This window comes from Dermacentor albipictus, chromosome 3 (genome assembly GCF_038994185.2).
Source record: "Dermacentor albipictus isolate Rhodes 1998 colony chromosome 3, USDA_Dalb.pri_finalv2, whole genome shotgun sequence".
NCBI classification, from domain to species: Eukaryota; Metazoa; Arthropoda; class Arachnida; order Ixodida; family Ixodidae; genus Dermacentor; species Dermacentor albipictus.
In genome coordinates, this window is record NC_091823.1 from 77151056 (window position 1) to 77168550 (window position 17495).

Sequence of the window (17495 nt, forward strand, 5' to 3'; positions counted from 1 at the left end):
CCAATACATGATCGCACGTGAAAGTGCGCGGTTGATTTTATTGTTCCCGCTGTGCAGACAGAGCCACGTCAGGGCAACGGAACAAGCGCGCACCGAATAAAAACTACTACTGGGAACCAAATGCCTCAGCAAATCCAGATTCTGGTGCCGTGAGCTCGACGCAAGAGGTCACGCGCTGGGCCACAACTGTGGCTTCACGGAGCGGTCGCTTGTCAAGGCTGGCTGCGTGACGTGACAGTCATTCCTAAAGTTTTCTTCCTCCATGCCAAGGTAGTTGCGGCACGCTGTTTGCGAGTCTGTAAGGATTGTTAAAGACCGTTTAGAACGATATCCCTCCGCTGCCGCTAGAGCGACGGCCGCTTCTTCAGCCTCGATTATCGTACAGCCTTGTAGTGATGCGCTGGTGAGGACTCTGTCGCGTGGAGGCAGCTACAAACAGGCTCTTACCCGAACCTACACGTACTCAGCAAAATTTATCCGACACAATACAATGACAAATGCCCCTGGTGCCACGAAACACCCACGCTGTATCACATAACGTGGGCATGCCAGAAGATAGACGTGGCACCCGTTATACCAAACCCGAGTGCGGAACAATGGGAGGGAGTGCTCTCCAGCGATCGCGAGGTCGACCAAGAAAGTCTGATTCGGCGAGCACAACTGGCAGCAGCATCCAGCGGAGCCCTGGACTAAGGGCAACCGACCGTTGTGTTAGAAGATGGACGATTCCATCTGAAGACCGCAGAAGACCAGCGAATCTAGAGCTGATAAAGTTTTTCACTCACTCACTCACTCCTCCATGCCAAAGATGCTGACGCAATGTGAAGCCGATGCCTACGACCACGGCCGCTCACTTCACTACGGTCCTCGCGCACGGTTCTTTCGCACAAAGCGCGATCACTGCAATACGATAGCGCACAAGCACATTCACGTGGTTTTATTGCATATTTCGCGGGCTTTTTTAAACGCCGAAAAAATCGCCACGCAGCATGTACGTTGCCACAAAAAATTCGATCGGTCATTTCCGAACCGCGTCTTTCAACGCGACTAAACGCACTTGTCCTTGAAGTGAATATCAAAATCTTTGCATAATTGATCTTAGTTAATTAACTAGTTAAGCTTAATATAGGAATACTCTAACGAGCGCCACGTGACGGCAAACCATATGCCATTGGTTTCATTCAGCTGCGGCTAACCACTTTTCTTGAAATCTTTGGTTCAAGTTACGTGAGACACCCTGTAGAATACAAAAATTAAAATTAAATTAAATTATGGGGTTTTACGTGCCAAAACCACTTTCTGATTATGAGGCACGCCGTAGTGGAGGACTCCGGAAATTTCGACCACCTGGGGTTCTTTAACGTGCACCTAAATCTAAGTACACGGGTGTTTTCGCATTTCGCCCCCATCGAAATGCGGCCGCCGTGGCCGGGATTCGATCCCGCGACCTCGTGCTCAGCAGCCTAACACCATAGCCACTGAGCAACCACGGCGGGTTGTAGAATACAGCGGTCATACGCCAAGTATGACAAATTGCATGGACGGCGTGTCTCTCCACCGGATTTATTTGTTTGCAGCGGCATTTGCTCTATTTACTTGATAGGCCGTCTGCATTCAGCTAAGACCCTCTACAATGTAGAGTTTTAAACTTCTAAGCCAGACTGTAGGTGTCGGATTGTAGGTCTCCCTTAACAATAATGTGAGCATGCAGCCAGGAGTTTTTTTTTTATTTCCTATAAGTTTAAACAATTTGACTCTTTTCCCAGAACGTATTTACTCCTATAGGCTCGGACCCATATAATCGGTTCACACATTGCGTGCAACGCTGTAGAGCAAAGCGAGACTTTTCGCACTACATACGTTAAGGCAGAAAAAAAAGCACTTCAGTATTTGTTTGCCAAGCATTATGTGAAACAGCTCTGTAGTTAGGCTTAGTAATGATAGAAAAAATGTTCTTTAACAATGAAATACATGTGCCATGTGACTGCCATGGGCTGTTTTATATCATTTCGCTCTCTGCGTTTTTTTTTTCGCTGCATTTCAATGGTCACGCATGCTCGAGCAACCATGTGCTGTTGGTGCTCAGCCTATACGTGGGCCTGGTTCCCAGTGTGCCACGTAATGTCACAAGTTTGTTTTGCGCTCAGAAGACGCCGCGCAAACTCACATGAGGCAAGTTTCCAATCGGCCAAAATAAATGCAGAAAGAAAACTATCCAGGCAAGGCATCCTGTACACGTGGTTTTCGTTTGGAGCTGTATGATTAAAGCCCGCGTTTTTAAAATATCCTCGACAAAAAATACTCTCTCCTCTGCATCGAGTTTAGCAGAGCACCCCCCACCTGTCCACTGAAAAGAGCACAATGCTTTTCATCTGTTGCCGTGGAGTCTCAATGAAGCAAAGTGATCACAGCTGTCAAAGAGTGGCGCTGCCAACCACTATCTCAAGCCGAAGTGGAGTGTTGACTGGAGGAACGTCCTAGAACAAGGAGGTACGCCACTTGACCACGAAACGCTTTCTAGTGCGAAGCATTCTATGCCACATTCTTGGTACTTTGCGGTAGGCGGGTGGTTCGTGTCTTGTTTCGTTTTATTAAAAGTAAATAATATGTGACCCACACTGGGCTCAAAAATAGGATGTTGAACATAACAGCCCCGTGTACTAACCACTAGGCCACAATTGTACGCATACTTCTTTGGTTACAAAGCCAGAAAACGCTTTGAAACGCTCGGAACGCGCATGCCGTGCCACCTCCTCGTCTTCTTTCTTCGTGACAGCTCGTGATCTGAGGTGCTGGGTTAGAATACAACATCTCCGGGACCGGCCGACTTTCCTCAGTACTTTCTTCGTGGCTCGCTACGTAGAAGTTGTGCGACGTTGTAGCGACTTCATGGTCGGCCAATTTAACAATGCTGTAACATTTCTTCGCCAGAGTGTAAATGCCATAGTCGTTTTACGAGACACCACGTAGGCGTGTGACATCAGGGGTGCGATCTTGTACGCGTTCCAAAATAGAACGGAGGCGGTCCGTTCCATCGAGCCGCACACAGTTGGTCAGTTTGAACGGTGACGAACGCCATGACGTCAATTGTGAAATGATATCTGCTGTCAATCATTCCATGTTGTCTGCTATCGGACGAACGCGATGGAACGGACCGCCAATTTCGCGACGGAAAGAACGGACCGCCTCCGTTCGAGTTTGGAACGCGTACAAGATCGCACCCCAGGTAAGCACGATTGCATAACACGTAGTCGCTGACGACGTCGCAATTGTTCTCACTAAAGCTCTCACAAACTTAAAACATTTATTATGGGGCGTTACGTGCCAAAACCACTTTCTGGTTATGAGGTACACCTTAGTGGAGGACTCCGGAAATTTCGACCATCTGGGGGTTTTTTACCGTGGACCTACATCTAAGTACACGGATGCTTTGGCATTCTGCCCCCATCGGAATGCGGCCGCCGTGGCCGGGGTTCGATCCCGCGACCTCGTGCTCAGCAGCCCAACGCCATAGCAACTGAGCAACCACGGCGGGTCCCGTACAAACTACGTACCTATGTGGAAACGAGCAGTTGACATGTCGTAAGCTCTCTTGGAATGGCCGGCGTAGAAATCATGCTTTTGCCGCCACGCGCTCATCTGCAGCGCGTTTGTTATCGTGATGCTGTCGTCACAGGCACATACTCTCCTGACCTACTACTACTGAATTCACACGACCACTTTTGTACATCTGGTATAACATCGCGGAACGCTACAAGATGCCAGTTAGGCAGGTACCTGCATGCAAAATGATTCGCCTAACATTCATTACCACAGTGCATGGGATCTGCACAATATGTTTTCTTCTGCTGTATTTATTACAAATAGAAAAACAAAGCATACATGCATGAAGCATCCATAGCGTTCTCGGCCGCAGTGGTCGCATTTACACGGGAACAAAATGCAAAAAATGTTCGGGTATCGTACACTGCATGCACGTTAAAGAACCCCAGCTGGTCAAAATCAATCCATGGTCCCCCAATACGGCGTAGCTCATAATCCCATCGCAGTTCTCGCGCGTAAAATCGCAGAGTTTAGTTAAGTAAACACCTACAATCGTTCGTACAAGTACAAAACGATTCCTCCACGGGACAATGAAAAAGAAATAAAGAAGTTCTCTGAAAGAGAAGCACACAGATACACATCATGAAAAGGGGATGTGCCTGAGAGAAAACAGACCGGTACATTTTGATCAGCGAGCTTCTTACATATGAAACGGAGTATAACCATGTGTGGTTACCATATAGGTATACCTCAAAAAATGCACTTAACGCCATTTTCTGTTTTCCATATACGACTGCGCGGAACGGAGACTGACGTATGTATTTGTCAACTACGACGCTGTCAACAACCGAGCTTTGGTGTGCTTGCTTTCTGGCAGAGGACATTCTTATAAGCTTGCGTTGTTACCACATGAGACACACGTCAGTTCCAATTCGTTTCGAAACTACTTGCCATACCTTCAGCCGTATTCACTTTCTGCTTATTTGTTTGTTAGTTTCCTTATTTACGCTCCCTGACTGTACAGCATGGTCCTCAGCCTCGAGCTCAAATTTCGGTCTCCTGCACTGTTTCGAGCGCCTGACGCACAGCGTTCTTTATTTTCTCTCCTCGTTCACGACGCACTGAGATCACGTAGAGGAGGCAGCCAGCTGCTCCGCTCCCTCCGGGCGCTGGCGGGCGTACCCGAACGCGTAAAGCGATTTTCGTAAGAGCCCTCGGCGATGCGGGCACGCGCGCAGCGAGCGGAAGCGAGTGCCGGCATTCGTGGAACCGGGATGAATGCAGGATTAGAGGCGACGACGGTGCGCTGGCGCCGAGCGTAGTCGAACCGCACGAGCAAGAAAGAGCAAGACAGCGAGGAAACGCGACGAGAACGAGGAAGTGGGCCCAACCGGCAAAGCCGATTCAACAAGAATGGAAGCGGCGAACCTCGTTGGGAGATTAGGTACGTGCAGCGGTAGTCAGACGAAATGAATTGGAATAATGCTATAGTCTTCGCCTGGAGGGCGCAGAACCTATTTTTTTTTTTTGTGTGTGTGTGTGCGCGATTGTCGCTCTGCTCGTCCCTAAACCCAGTTACGGAAGGAATAGGAGAGAGAATGCAGCGCGTTCGAGTCAAAAAGTTCCACCACTAAGCCACTGTGTGAAGATCGACTTTGGGATCTTGGCGACGACTTGTGGGATTTAGCGTGAGAGACTTTAGCGTGATTCATTCTCTGTCACAGGGTGTCAACGCATATAGAGACTGTAAGAATAGCCCTGCAAGTCAAGTTTTCAACAATCTATACAGGCGGCACAATGCGACCAAGACTCGATTTATCATTTAACTAGTAATTGAGAGAAGCGTTCTGGATGTGCGTGTTAAGCCGGATAATTGGCCATGGATGTTGGACTCGCCGAAACGGGATAAGCAGTAATGCGTGGAAAACATTATAATTGTTCTCCTTCTACCTCACGGTAGAAAACAGTGTTCAGCTAAACTACCGGTGTGCATCTGACACGGAACTCTTGGATAGCTTATGCCTATAGAATAAATATGTTTTTGTATGTTCACCTCGTTTCAGAATGTTGTGTGCTAATTTCACCCTCAAAATATACCTGTAGACTTTAGTGACCACTTAGGCATAGTCTTTTCACACAAGGTCAGGTCACATAAAAAACATAACCTCAACTAATAAATGTGGCCCTTACCGTAATTTTGATTTTCTGGCAACGTTCTTCACTTCATGAAATCTTCAAAGGATTATTACCTGCCTGCTTTACATTGTGGGTGTTTACCATGGGCGTAAGGTATTTTGGAGGCATTGGCGCCGCCCTTTTCGCATTATTAGATCACGTTTTAACAGGCTGCTTCGATAAATCAGTCATCAACGATGTAGTAGATGGGGTTGGACATCCTCATCAGCATACACACGAGAGCCTGGCGAAGTACGACAAAGACATACCAAGTAGCAACCAGTGAATTAGAGCTCAAAAAAGTATCTGTTCATGTCAAACTTGAGTCAAAGTGCCGCATATGCACGAAATTTAAGGCAAATGTCAATCTGCGATACTTATGAAGATCCTCAATTATGGTCAAACTGCAGTCTCTCGGCAACTACTGGCTAAGGCCCGTATGAAAAGGTGGCTTGGCTCACCTTGTTCTCATTTGCTTTTCGGGCTTTTCGGTGGCCAGGAATTCATTGGAGCTCTATTATTACTGCCAAAGCAGCTAATCACTCTAGATGAAGTTGGCTTTGCCCGCCCGTCCCATCCATCCATCAATCCAGTTACACTGACGACGACTGTTGTCATTACCGACGACACACAACAAGGATATTTCTTGACGACATCAGATGGCATCGTCATTGCCACATCGTGATGAAAAATAAAACTCGTTCCCAACCGACTTCACTGAGATTTGAGCACATGCAAGAAGCAATCTACGTTTGGAAGACAAGCACGCTAACCAAAGAGCTATTACACAACAACTACGTTGGGCAGTTCGGGCAAGGCTTTGCGCTGCACACAGACTGTGAGGACAGTGACATGTCTGGATGTATTTTGGAGGCCATAAGGAGAAATATTGCACTGGACGTGAATCACAGTATGTGCAGCGCATGGATATTGATTTTGACAAGATGGCGATGTGTTTGCGAATGATTCTGCGTTGTCATGTTCACGAAACGAAAATGTAGCGGCACAAAGAGACGTACATGGACTTCAAAAGAGTGGGATTTTCGGTCTATTGGTGATACATATTTGATTATGGTGAAATGCGATAGGCGGGAGAAAGCAAGGTGGGACAATTGGGACAAGAGCTACTGGCAAATGTCAAGCTTTACTGAAAAATTTCGCTGAAGCAGAACAAAACGCGCACGCGCCGAAGGCACCCTAAAACTAGCAACAAAAAGAGCAGGCGCAAAAATGAGACGACACAACAGAAATTGCAAATTATGCGTGACCAATCTCTTCACGAAACGTCATAATTGGGAAGCATACGTATGATCTCAACTGCGCACAACTGCCTCAAACACGTAAAAAAACAAAATAGAAGTAAATTAGCCAGTTTAGCGGTGGCTAATCGTAAATCCTGCATTATTTGAAAGTGCCACCGAAGCCATGCTAACGCACAAATCAGATCAAGAACTTCCTATCAACACCTCTTATAAAAGCTCACCTTATAATTTTGTTTTTCCACGGCCTACAACTTCCGCATCCAACCACAGGTAGCGACATCAACTTTTGCAGTGTTAAGCAGGACCCCACCCTTATAGAATTCAGAAGGCTTAAATTGCTATCGCAGCCTGTGGTTCAGGAACTGGTCAGTCTGTCTCAATTAAACACGACCGCAGCTTAAAGGAATTATGCACACGGCAGAAGCAGCGCACGGGACATACTGATACTCATGTTTCGTTGTGCACTATTTCCTCACTTGGTATCGCGTGATGCGTTTGCGCAGTTGTGCCAACTTACATGGCGCAGAAAACACAAGATCAGCCCCATGCTTCCCTGCGGATTTCTTTAAGTTGTACGAAACCTTATGCATATATTGCACAACTTCGAACAAATGCCTCTTCTGCGGGGTTTCTACAACACCTATCGCAGGCTCTTTGCGGAGCTGATTAAGCAGTGTTTCTGCAACAACTGGAAGGAGCAGGCGTGAGAGACTAGGGGCACTATAACATAAAGCTATTCCAAACTTTTGTATTCCAACTCTGCAATCAGCCCTTCGCAATTGGTCAACAACTTTTTTGAACCACCCCAACTTCGTCTGTCTATCACGCGACGTCACGAAAACCACGATAGCTCCCCATCTGATATAACGTGTACGCACTTATTATTCACCTTTGGAGCAAACCCCCCAAAAAATAGTTATTTCTGATTCAACGCCGTTTAGTCATTAACCCTCGCCTGTTGGTCAAAAGGCTTCGGGTTGCACCCACTTGACCTGCCTGTCACACGACGTCACAAAACAGCAAAAACTCACTGCGTCAAAGTGACGTGTACGCGTTAAAGATGCATTAATATGCCGAACAAAACTGAATTTTTTTCTGAGTAGGTGCAGGCTGCCCCGTTCCGAAAGGAACAAAAGATAGCTGCCGCCGATCGGTCAGGAACTGGCTACTCGCCCCTGCCGGAGATTATGGGTTTATTTACGTACAATAAACCTTTTTGCGTGGTCGTGTAATGTTTTCAATCACTTTCGTCACGTTTACAACCTCGTTCATTCAACTTTTCTTTGCTGAGGATCCTTTTTAGCGACATTGTTAACCTTCCGTGGCATGCCGCCGCGATTTTCGACCAGCCACCTTAAGCCAAGTAAGAGAAAGCGGACCAACCGCAGACGCCGGCACCATCCTCTTCATCCGGTTATCGATTTTAAGTGCACTTGCTCGGCCCCATCGAATCCCTCTGCCCTGGAGCCTGCTCCTCGCCTCTTGTCAGCCAATTAGATAAGACAGGCTGCTCACTGTAGAAAATGTTATTTGTTTTTAAAGCAAACAAAAGTGACCTCCTATAAGCGAGGAGAGCGTTTGATTGGCCTGTTCAGGCAACCCTGCTGGTCGTCGCCCGATGCTTGCGTCGGCGGTTACGCAAATTTGACGTCAGGAGATTGGAATAAAGACATGTTCGAATAGTTTTACGTTATAGGGCCCTAGCTTGCTTAAATCTTGCTGCTTGGTGACCAGAGCTTTCCGTTATCTTGTGTGGGCAGGACTTCAAAAGAGTAGACCTGGAACATGATTTTGCGGTTCCACTTTTAATCAGTTCCGAATGTTAGGAATCGAAGCGTACAGTGGCTTTCTTGGATTTTGGAAAAACACGGGGTTGCAAGAGACGGAAATTCAAGACGATGAGCAAAACGAGAACAAGGTGAAAGCAGGCGTCAACGTTCCGACAAGTGGACTTGTCTTTTTCTAGATAACATATGCTCGCCTCGGTAGAGTATATAAGGTACGCTTCTTCTAAAGGGAGGAGAGGGTAAGGCGGATTGGCGAGGCAATGAGCGAGGGTGTGTTAGCGGCCAGGGGGTAGAATTGAAAATAAAGGTATGCTACGGAACGTCGGTGGAGCGATGTGAGGTAGCACCGTGTGTCAGCCGGTGGACGTGTCACTGTGGGTTCCTCTTTATGTGGAAGGGGCCTGGACGACGAAGACGGGGGAGGGAGTCAGAACGAGTCAACGTGCATAGAAAGTATGAAGCCTCTAACATAGCAACTGTCTCCTCTGTACTGTGGAGTAAACGTTTCTTTACACAAAGCATCACAGAAAAAATGGCATTCAAATTGAAAGGCCATCAAAAATACCAGGCTGCAGTCTTGTCAAGCATGTAGGTGCTGGAACGTTGTTCTACTGCCCTATGCAAACAAAAAATGTGGCTTTTTCCCCTAAAAGAAACCAAAATAAACAAAATCTACTAGGTTTGTTCGAGTTAAATATGTTTAACCACTGTGAACACGAAAAGAAAGATTAGAAAAACTATATGGACATACAATTGTGAAGAAAAAGTCTTATAAGTCTACCTATTTGAACGAAGTAAATATACCCCATTTAGACAAGGGGAGTCTTAGGACGCTAAAGTTTGTCCATGTATGCAGTTTCTTTTCCACAACGTGCATTACTGTCATACGCAAAGGAAGTTATGCACATCCGAAAAAAGAAAGCTCTGAAGTTATATATTCTACACTACCCTCTCTGAACTAGCACAATATCTGAATACCCTTTACATTTTATAATAAACGTTCGATTTTACGGCGAAGCTGTTATGGCTGGCCTTCTGCGAAATTTTCATGTGCGCCAGCAAAAAACACTCTCTTTGTCGTTGTTCCAAGCTCGTGCGTGCTTAGTTTCCTTTTCGCTCTCCCGGGATGGCGGGTACGTCACACGTGTGTACTTTGCGCTGGTGGGCCGTCCTATGGAAATATCACGCGTGTCTCCCTTCCACCGGCTCCTCGGGGCAGCGGCGTGCAATCCTGTACGTGGCTAATTTCCTCCGGCTCCCTGGAGCACAATAATAATACTAACAGCTGCCCAGCAGCGCATTTCATTGAGTCTAAGCCATCGGTCGTGCATAGATTTGACTCTGGCTGAGACCGTGTCCAACGTGGTACCCGAGCCGACCAGTGTGTACCATAGCAACCATCGTCACCACCATCACGACGAAAAAATAATTACCCATCGGTCAAGGCAATAAATGTGGGCCCGTGCCTTTCATCATGATGACCACACATCAAGACAATGTGTCCGTACTTTGTTCAAAATTATATGTTAGCTCTCTGTCGTGTGCTAAATAGCTTAGCTGGTTATCGATCTTCGCAGAGTGGAATCGCTATTTCTTTTTCATTGTGACTTTACATAATAGCTTCTTAGAGAAGCACACCCTTACTACTAAAAACCGCCCTAACCCCTTGAGTCCCTTCCAGTTACGCGTAGTTTGTGGACGCACGTCTTTGAGAAATAAGCAGGCAACCGAATCAAACAAGCAATTAGGATGCTGGTCTTGACAGGGAGAGTATGTAAACGAGCTTAGGGCCGAAGGAATCGCTGAAGTCTGCAGGCGTTTTATGTGATATGTTGAGAAAAAGAGTTCAGTCAGGAATAACAACCAACAAGCGCATATATTTACTTCTATCGCTGAAACGTAAATAAACAGCGGTCATGGAGAATCTGGTTCTCTTCGTATTCTTTTGGCCCACCTCGTAGACCTAGTGACTCGCACTTTCTCTTCCCTTTCTGAGTTATTTGCTGATAAAATTCACATCATCTGCTTAGCTTTGTCTCTTAAGTTTCGCACACTAATGCGGAATCCTGCGAAGGTCTGTTGAGATTACTGAGAGCGGATAATGACATCTGAGAGAGGGAGAGAGAGAGAATTTATATGAAGCAAGGCAGAGAGGTCGGCATGACCTAGCCTGCTTTAGCCCTCTGCACAGGAGGAGCGGGCAACGGGGACGTGAAGGCTGGATGTGAGAGTTGATCATGACGTAGAAGAAGTATGCACAACAATGAAGGGAAGTTTATTATTCTCACGGTTATCGACAAAGTCCTAAAGGTCATCCACAAGTGTCATGCGCCTTACAGGTCATGGCTGGAGTCCCGAGTCTAATTAAAACTTCACGAAAACGCGCAAGGAAGAAGCTTGTGTTGGGGCTTCTCCTGCGTGAGCAGCGCGGGTGCTCAGGAAGGTCTTTAAATTATTTAAAGAGCAGCGATGGGCGGCTCCAGTGCGGCGTGGACATGCACGGCGTTTTTTAGTGGGTGGAGTTTGGAGGCCACAGAAAATCACGCGCATTGATTGTGGCAGGTGATTCCGCATTTTTGCAATACTTTTCTTTTCTTCTTTTTTTCGGCTCCTTGATTGCTTGTAGGGTCGTTGGCTTTACTAGCCTACTTTGCCAGACCTCCAAGAATAAATCAGACTGACCTATTGTGTCCCTTCTTGTACAACGCCCATTATTACCCCCATATAGAATGGCAACATTTCTGCTGCGATTAAGCATATTGTGTGACAGAGCTTACTTTTTGTAGCCGTTCTCTTTGTCATGGAAATATGTAGACGTGGAAGAATTAGTTTGGCAAAAAGTGTTATGTCCCTAAGGTTCCCAAGAAAGCACACTGAATATATGAGAAACGCCGTAGAGGACGACTTCGTGATAATTTTGTGCAACTGAGATTTTCTAACATGCAATTAAAGTGGCGTGCCCTGGCGTGTTGACATCGCGCCCCCCCAGCACGAAGTTATAGCCACTGTAGCACTACGGCGGCCCCATGTAAAAGGCATTGTGCAAAAACAGCTGCGGGAAGCAGAAGGATTTGCCAGTCGTACTCACCGGTGATGATTGTCCTTCCAGCGGTGGTGCTGAGGTGGCTCTGGCCAGTGAGCACATTCTGCACTTGGCACCGATAGGAACGCTGACTGTCGGCATTCTCCACGTTCCGCACAATGAGCTCGCCCGTGGGAAGCATCAGGTAGCGGCTGTCAAGGCCTGCATGATGGGTATTTCCAGAAAACCAAGAAAAGGTGTTCGGAAAATCATTTTTGTGGCTTACAAATGAGTTTGACATCTACTTCTCCGGTCGTAACTTAAAAGAACACTAATGCGGGCCCAACTTGTTTTCATTATATAATAGCTTTTTGACGTTCCTGAATTTATGGGCCACAATTACCTTTCTGACGCGATACTAACGTTTCCCCGAATTGCAGACACACAAGAAAAAACTAGTACTTGCATTTGCGTTTTTCCACTTCTGTAGTTTTAATATAATGTCGAAAGGAGAAAGGCAAGAGCTAAAGCACTCTTGAAGGAAATAGAGCAGCAGAACCAACTGGCAGCTATAGTTGATGCCGCCTGGGTGAACGGTAAAGAAGCCTATACGGCCATTGTATCAAATTATCAAGGGAAGGTGCAAGACGCTCTCACAATTTTTACCAAGGACCCCACGGTGGCGGAACAAGCGGCAATTGCTCTAGCCATCAGGAGTAATAAGTGGGCCTTCATTTACAGTGATTCGACAACCGCTGTAAAGTGTTTTGACAAAGGCTACGTAGCTGGAGTTGCAGCTAAACTTTTTGAAAACATTGTGATTATGACAACTGAAATCCGATGGTTTCCTGCGCATATGGGGAAAGTGGACGAGACTCGGGTAAACCTCAATGAGGTTGCTCATGACTTAGCACGAGGACTTTCTAACCGTGACAGTCACAACCGAGCCGTTCACCATCAGGCGAGGGAATCCAGAGATCATTTACTAACATACAATGATGTTACCAAACATTACTATTTAGGACGCCGACAATTCCCATTGCCACATTCAAAACTGAACAGGGCTCAGGCAGTCTCACTGCGCTTATTGCAAACGGGTACATATCCCACACCGTACACCATTAATAAAATATATCCAGAGAGGGAGATTAAGATGGAATGCAATGATTGTAATGGCATCATTGGAATCAGACATATGCTGGCGGGGTGTCCCGCGACTCTCCCCAACCTCGTTGAAGAATGGACACAGTGGGAGAAAAGGATTCAAAGCCCATTGTTTCAGGACCAACTAAGGGCAGTCCAGAGGGCCCATGATGTCGCTGAAAGGCTTGGCCTGACAGTGCCAACGTGGGAGCGGCCCACCTTGGCTTGAGAAGTCGAGCCTCCGGACCTCTGTACAATAAAAGTTTTCACACACACACACTTCTGTAGTTTCGACTCCCGCTTTATGGCACAAAAAGAAGCTATTGGCAATGCGCAGGGAAGTCAAATAGTTGGTGTTCTCAGGGTTTCTATATAAGGACGCATAAGCAAATATCGGGAAAAGTGTCGTAGCCTGGCGTTGTATTCGAATTCCGTGATGCCTGAATGCCCGTTCAAAAAAAAAAGAGGAAAAGAAACAGAAGTTCACAAATTATGAAGACTGGAAAAAAAATTTTGTATAAATTATTGCAAAAGTTATATAATTAAATATAAACGACGTTTTAAATGGATTTGTTCCTTTTTTTACGCAAAATGGGTTTCAGTTCAGTCAGCATAGGGGTGGATTTTTAAGATCCCATGTAACGAAAACATGTAATACTATTATCGCTTATATATTTCCAACTTAGAGGCATAGCTCAGCAGTCCTTCGTTTACTCCAGTAGGAGTGGTCGTGTTTGAGCTAGCTCGCTTTGCTATAGCTGTTTAATCCATCCAACCAAACCTTTGCTCATCGCGAGCTACAAGGCTTACGAATGTGCAATTTGTTAGAGGGATTTGACAGTTTCTTGGCTGCGGCACCTCCGCGTTAGACACGTATGGTCCAGAAATGGCTTGAAGAGACCTGGACGGCAAGACAGAGGAATGCCAATTCGCGGCCACCACCTTAATTCTCGACCGCCGCCTACCGTAATTTAAGCATGCAAGTCTTGTAATCACATCAATAAATGTCACTTGTGTATTTTATTACGTCATATCTGCACATTTATGCCCATACAATATCAGCAATACGCACGAGGCGTTTCACGTACTCCATTGCGGCTGCGCCTCTCGATACAGGCTACCCGGTATTTTCTTTCTTCTTTCTGTTCGAAATGGTATTATATAAGAAAACCGAATGTTCCTGATAGCCTTGCTACACCCTACTCAGGTGGAATTTTGTAAGATCCTTAGGTTACCCTACGAAAAACCGCAATATGCAGGTAGCTATAAAAAAATCATGAGCGATTCCACTCTGTGAAGGTGGACGACCAGCGAGGGTGTGCAGCACACGGCAAAGAGGTGACACAGAATTCGGAACATGGGCATGAACACATCTACTGTCTTGATCGCTAGTGATCGTGACGAAAGGTACGCGCACACATTTATTTTCATACAGTCATCATACACAGTACACATCACTAATATAGATTCGTGTTTTCATTTCGCGATATTGTGAGGCAAAAAATTTGAGACTGGAATCACCGCACCGACTGGCAGTGGACCAGTGCCGCCAGCGCCTTCGCAGAGACAGGCGCAGTATGGGAACGCTGGCATGATGAGCGTCAACGGAGCCAGCTGTGGAAGAAGGCGACGACGAGCGTACGAGCAGTAGCACGGACGCGTTCGCGCGGTACCGCCGGGGTGCGCGAACGAGCCAGCTGTATAAAGACGATGATGACAAACGCTCAAGCAGTGGCACTAGCCACCGCTGATGATGATAGTTTTTGCTCGCAGACATAAAATTTCACGGAACCCTACCCATAAACAGCTTCGCTGTAGTAAATAATTACCTTTTTTAAGTGTACAATTTCATGGCATAAGCGGTGATTCAGAAACTAGCAGTGAAGCCTTGTATAGTTTGCAGCTACTCTAATACTCGCACCACTTTTGAGATATCCATTCTCAAAATAGACTGCAAAATTCATTGGCATTCTACCTATAGCAATGTCCTGAAAGAGTCTGTCAAGCCCTTTACGGCGACATTTATTTCAACGGCAATCTATTCATGAGTGACAGTGGGGATCGATATCTCGAAAGTGGCGCCAGTCTTAGGATTTGTGCTAAGCAGACAGGACGGGAAAATTGTTCGGCTTCAATTTTCGTATTTTAGCATACGTCCTACATGAAATGAATAGTTAAAAATACATCAAGTGAGATTTTGTAATTAGCAACAAAGAGTAATCTTGTTGTATGGAACCTCGGCTTGTTGTGGTAATCCACCTTACAGGCCAAATGGAGCTACGCACTGCGAGCGATAAGCATAATAAACAAAGAGTACTCATTATGTGAAAGTGAAAGAATTTCATTCATTGCAGTTATGTCTTTTCTTCTTTGAGTTTGAGGATCAGGACTTATATAGGAGCTCAATAAAGATCCTGGAAGGCAGGCTTGAAGACTACGCAGAGTATATTAATTAATTAATTTATTTCCTTGAAGGTATCTTGTTGTCACATTACATTAGGTGTCGGGGGTTAGTGACAAAGATAGATGCTACAAATTACAAAGGGATATTTTCGATGAGTCGCTTGAATGCAAGTGGAAATGTAAAACATCTATCAGCGAGTATTTCGGCTCAGGTTGTGTTGCTTAACGTAAATTACAATAACCCGTAGGCCGTCTACCCGGAAACCTGCGTCATGATACGCTTAAATGAAGCTAGGCCACAGAGCTGCAGCAAATGACTAATAAGATGTAAGTTCGTGAACCGATGCACCAACATAAAAATCGGCCCATGGCATCCGTTATGATGTACTCGTAATCCATGGCAGTGTTGCCACAATGGCGTACGTCGCCGAAGGTTATACGTAGAATTCGGGTGACAACTGTACCGCGCGTCTATTCTCTGCTCCACGAGGGCGACAATATTCTCCAAACAATTTCCAAACATGGAGTCGAGACACGCAACGCTCGCTTTGAAACACAGAAGAAATCATTTACAGCCTCGGAAGCACATAAAGCGAACCTTACACGCGGCTTCGCAATAGCCACATGCGACACCATCCCGCCGAACTGCGCTGTCATTTCGAGATAATTCAGCAGCGACGCGGAGCTCCCCGAGTACACAGAAACGCTATACGGCGCTCATATCGATCATCCCGGGAAGCGGGAAACAACGCAGCGGCACCGATCCCTCCATCTTCCTCGTGACTCTGCTTGTTTCGTACGACGCCTCCGCGTCTGCTTGGGCGAGCACACGGCACTTTTTCCGCAATCAGCCTTCGAGAAAGGCGCGTTCACCGAGCCAGACTCTCACGCAGATTGCGGGTTCTTGCGGCCCGCATCTCTCGGAACGGGCGTCGACTCGGGCCGGCTCCGAAGAGGCGAACGAAGCCTGCTTTCTGTCGGCACAGTGACAACCGCCGTCGCCTGACGAGAGGCAGTCTTTAGATCTGTTTTCAATGCAGGCAACAAAACGCGCGGTTTTCTTCTTTCTCTTATCTACTTTGTTCGAGATCGCAAGACATCAAGCTAAAGCAGCCGTACCACTCAGGATGTCCTTTAACGGAAGCAACATCGAGTGAACGTTCCCCATGATCATGGAAGAGTGACAAAAAGAAAAGCATAGCGACTGTTTCGGCGTTGTATGGATGCTCGGCGAGCTCTAAGGAGAAATAAATTACGCTCTTCCCCTTTATTTTCTTGTTCTCTTTCAATTTCACTCTACACGAAGCAAAAGCTCGCATTTGTGATTTTGGTTTTAAAAGTTAGTGTTAGCGAAGGCTCTGTAATCCTTCGATGTAAACTTGCCAATGTTTCATAACGGTTATACATCGGTAATATTCGAACCGCTCAACGCCGCAACTCAATGCGCGACAATGCGGAGGCTACGTCATGCTGCTCTTTTCGGGTTCATGTGGTGGTTTTTAAACAAAAAAGTGTAAATCTTAACGTTGATGCCTGCTAGAAATTGCAACGGCCTTCCCTGGAAAATCTGTGAGCTCACTTCTTCCGAGTTTTCTAGTTTCCATATAGACAGGTTATCATGAAGCTTTTCAATGATATGGTCTGGGCACCTTGAAGATCAGTGCTCAATTAGGGACCAGTGAGATTAGTGTGAAAGTGATAGAGAAAGAGAAAAGGAAATTCGCCAGAACGCTCATGTAAAGACGAACGTCGACGTTAATGCGATTTGCACTGAAGCAATGTAGAGACAACTATGTACAGGCAATGTATTGCCAAATTCACGTATGCGTAGCCGACAACTGCATGTTCCTTTTTGTTACCGACACCTTCCTCATTCTTCTGTATCTCAATGCTCCTAGCTCAATGCATGCCCCTGGTCGCATTCTGTATCTTTCATTTCTTTGTCCAAACTAGACTACTTTTGTTCAATACTTATTTCATTTCTTTCTATCTGACTTCCTTCAGTTTCTCTTGTCGACTTGCTCACTTCTTGCCGCTTGTTCTTTTTGTCTATCGGGGCACCTACCCAGTGGTACAAGCTCATTCTCGAGGATTGGTCAACAATGTTCTCATACCTAAGATGTCATGCCCGTTTCCCATATCCCATGACCCAAGTTGCCT

General features: G+C 46.2%; 1 protein-coding gene across 3 annotated transcripts in view; it reads right to left on the reverse strand.

Annotated features, from left to right (window-relative positions):
- The window catches only part of LOC139057416 (cell adhesion molecule Dscam1-like), a 336268-nt gene that overhangs the window by 72358 nt on the left and 246415 nt on the right, over positions 1-17495 (reverse strand). For all 3 annotated transcript variants that reach the window (XM_070535634.1, XM_070535633.1, XM_070535632.1), the window contains exon 5: positions 11856-12011. In XM_070535634.1, the coding sequence (XP_070391735.1) occupies positions 11856-12011 (156 nt within the window). The remainder of the gene's footprint in view (positions 1-11855; positions 12012-17495) is intronic.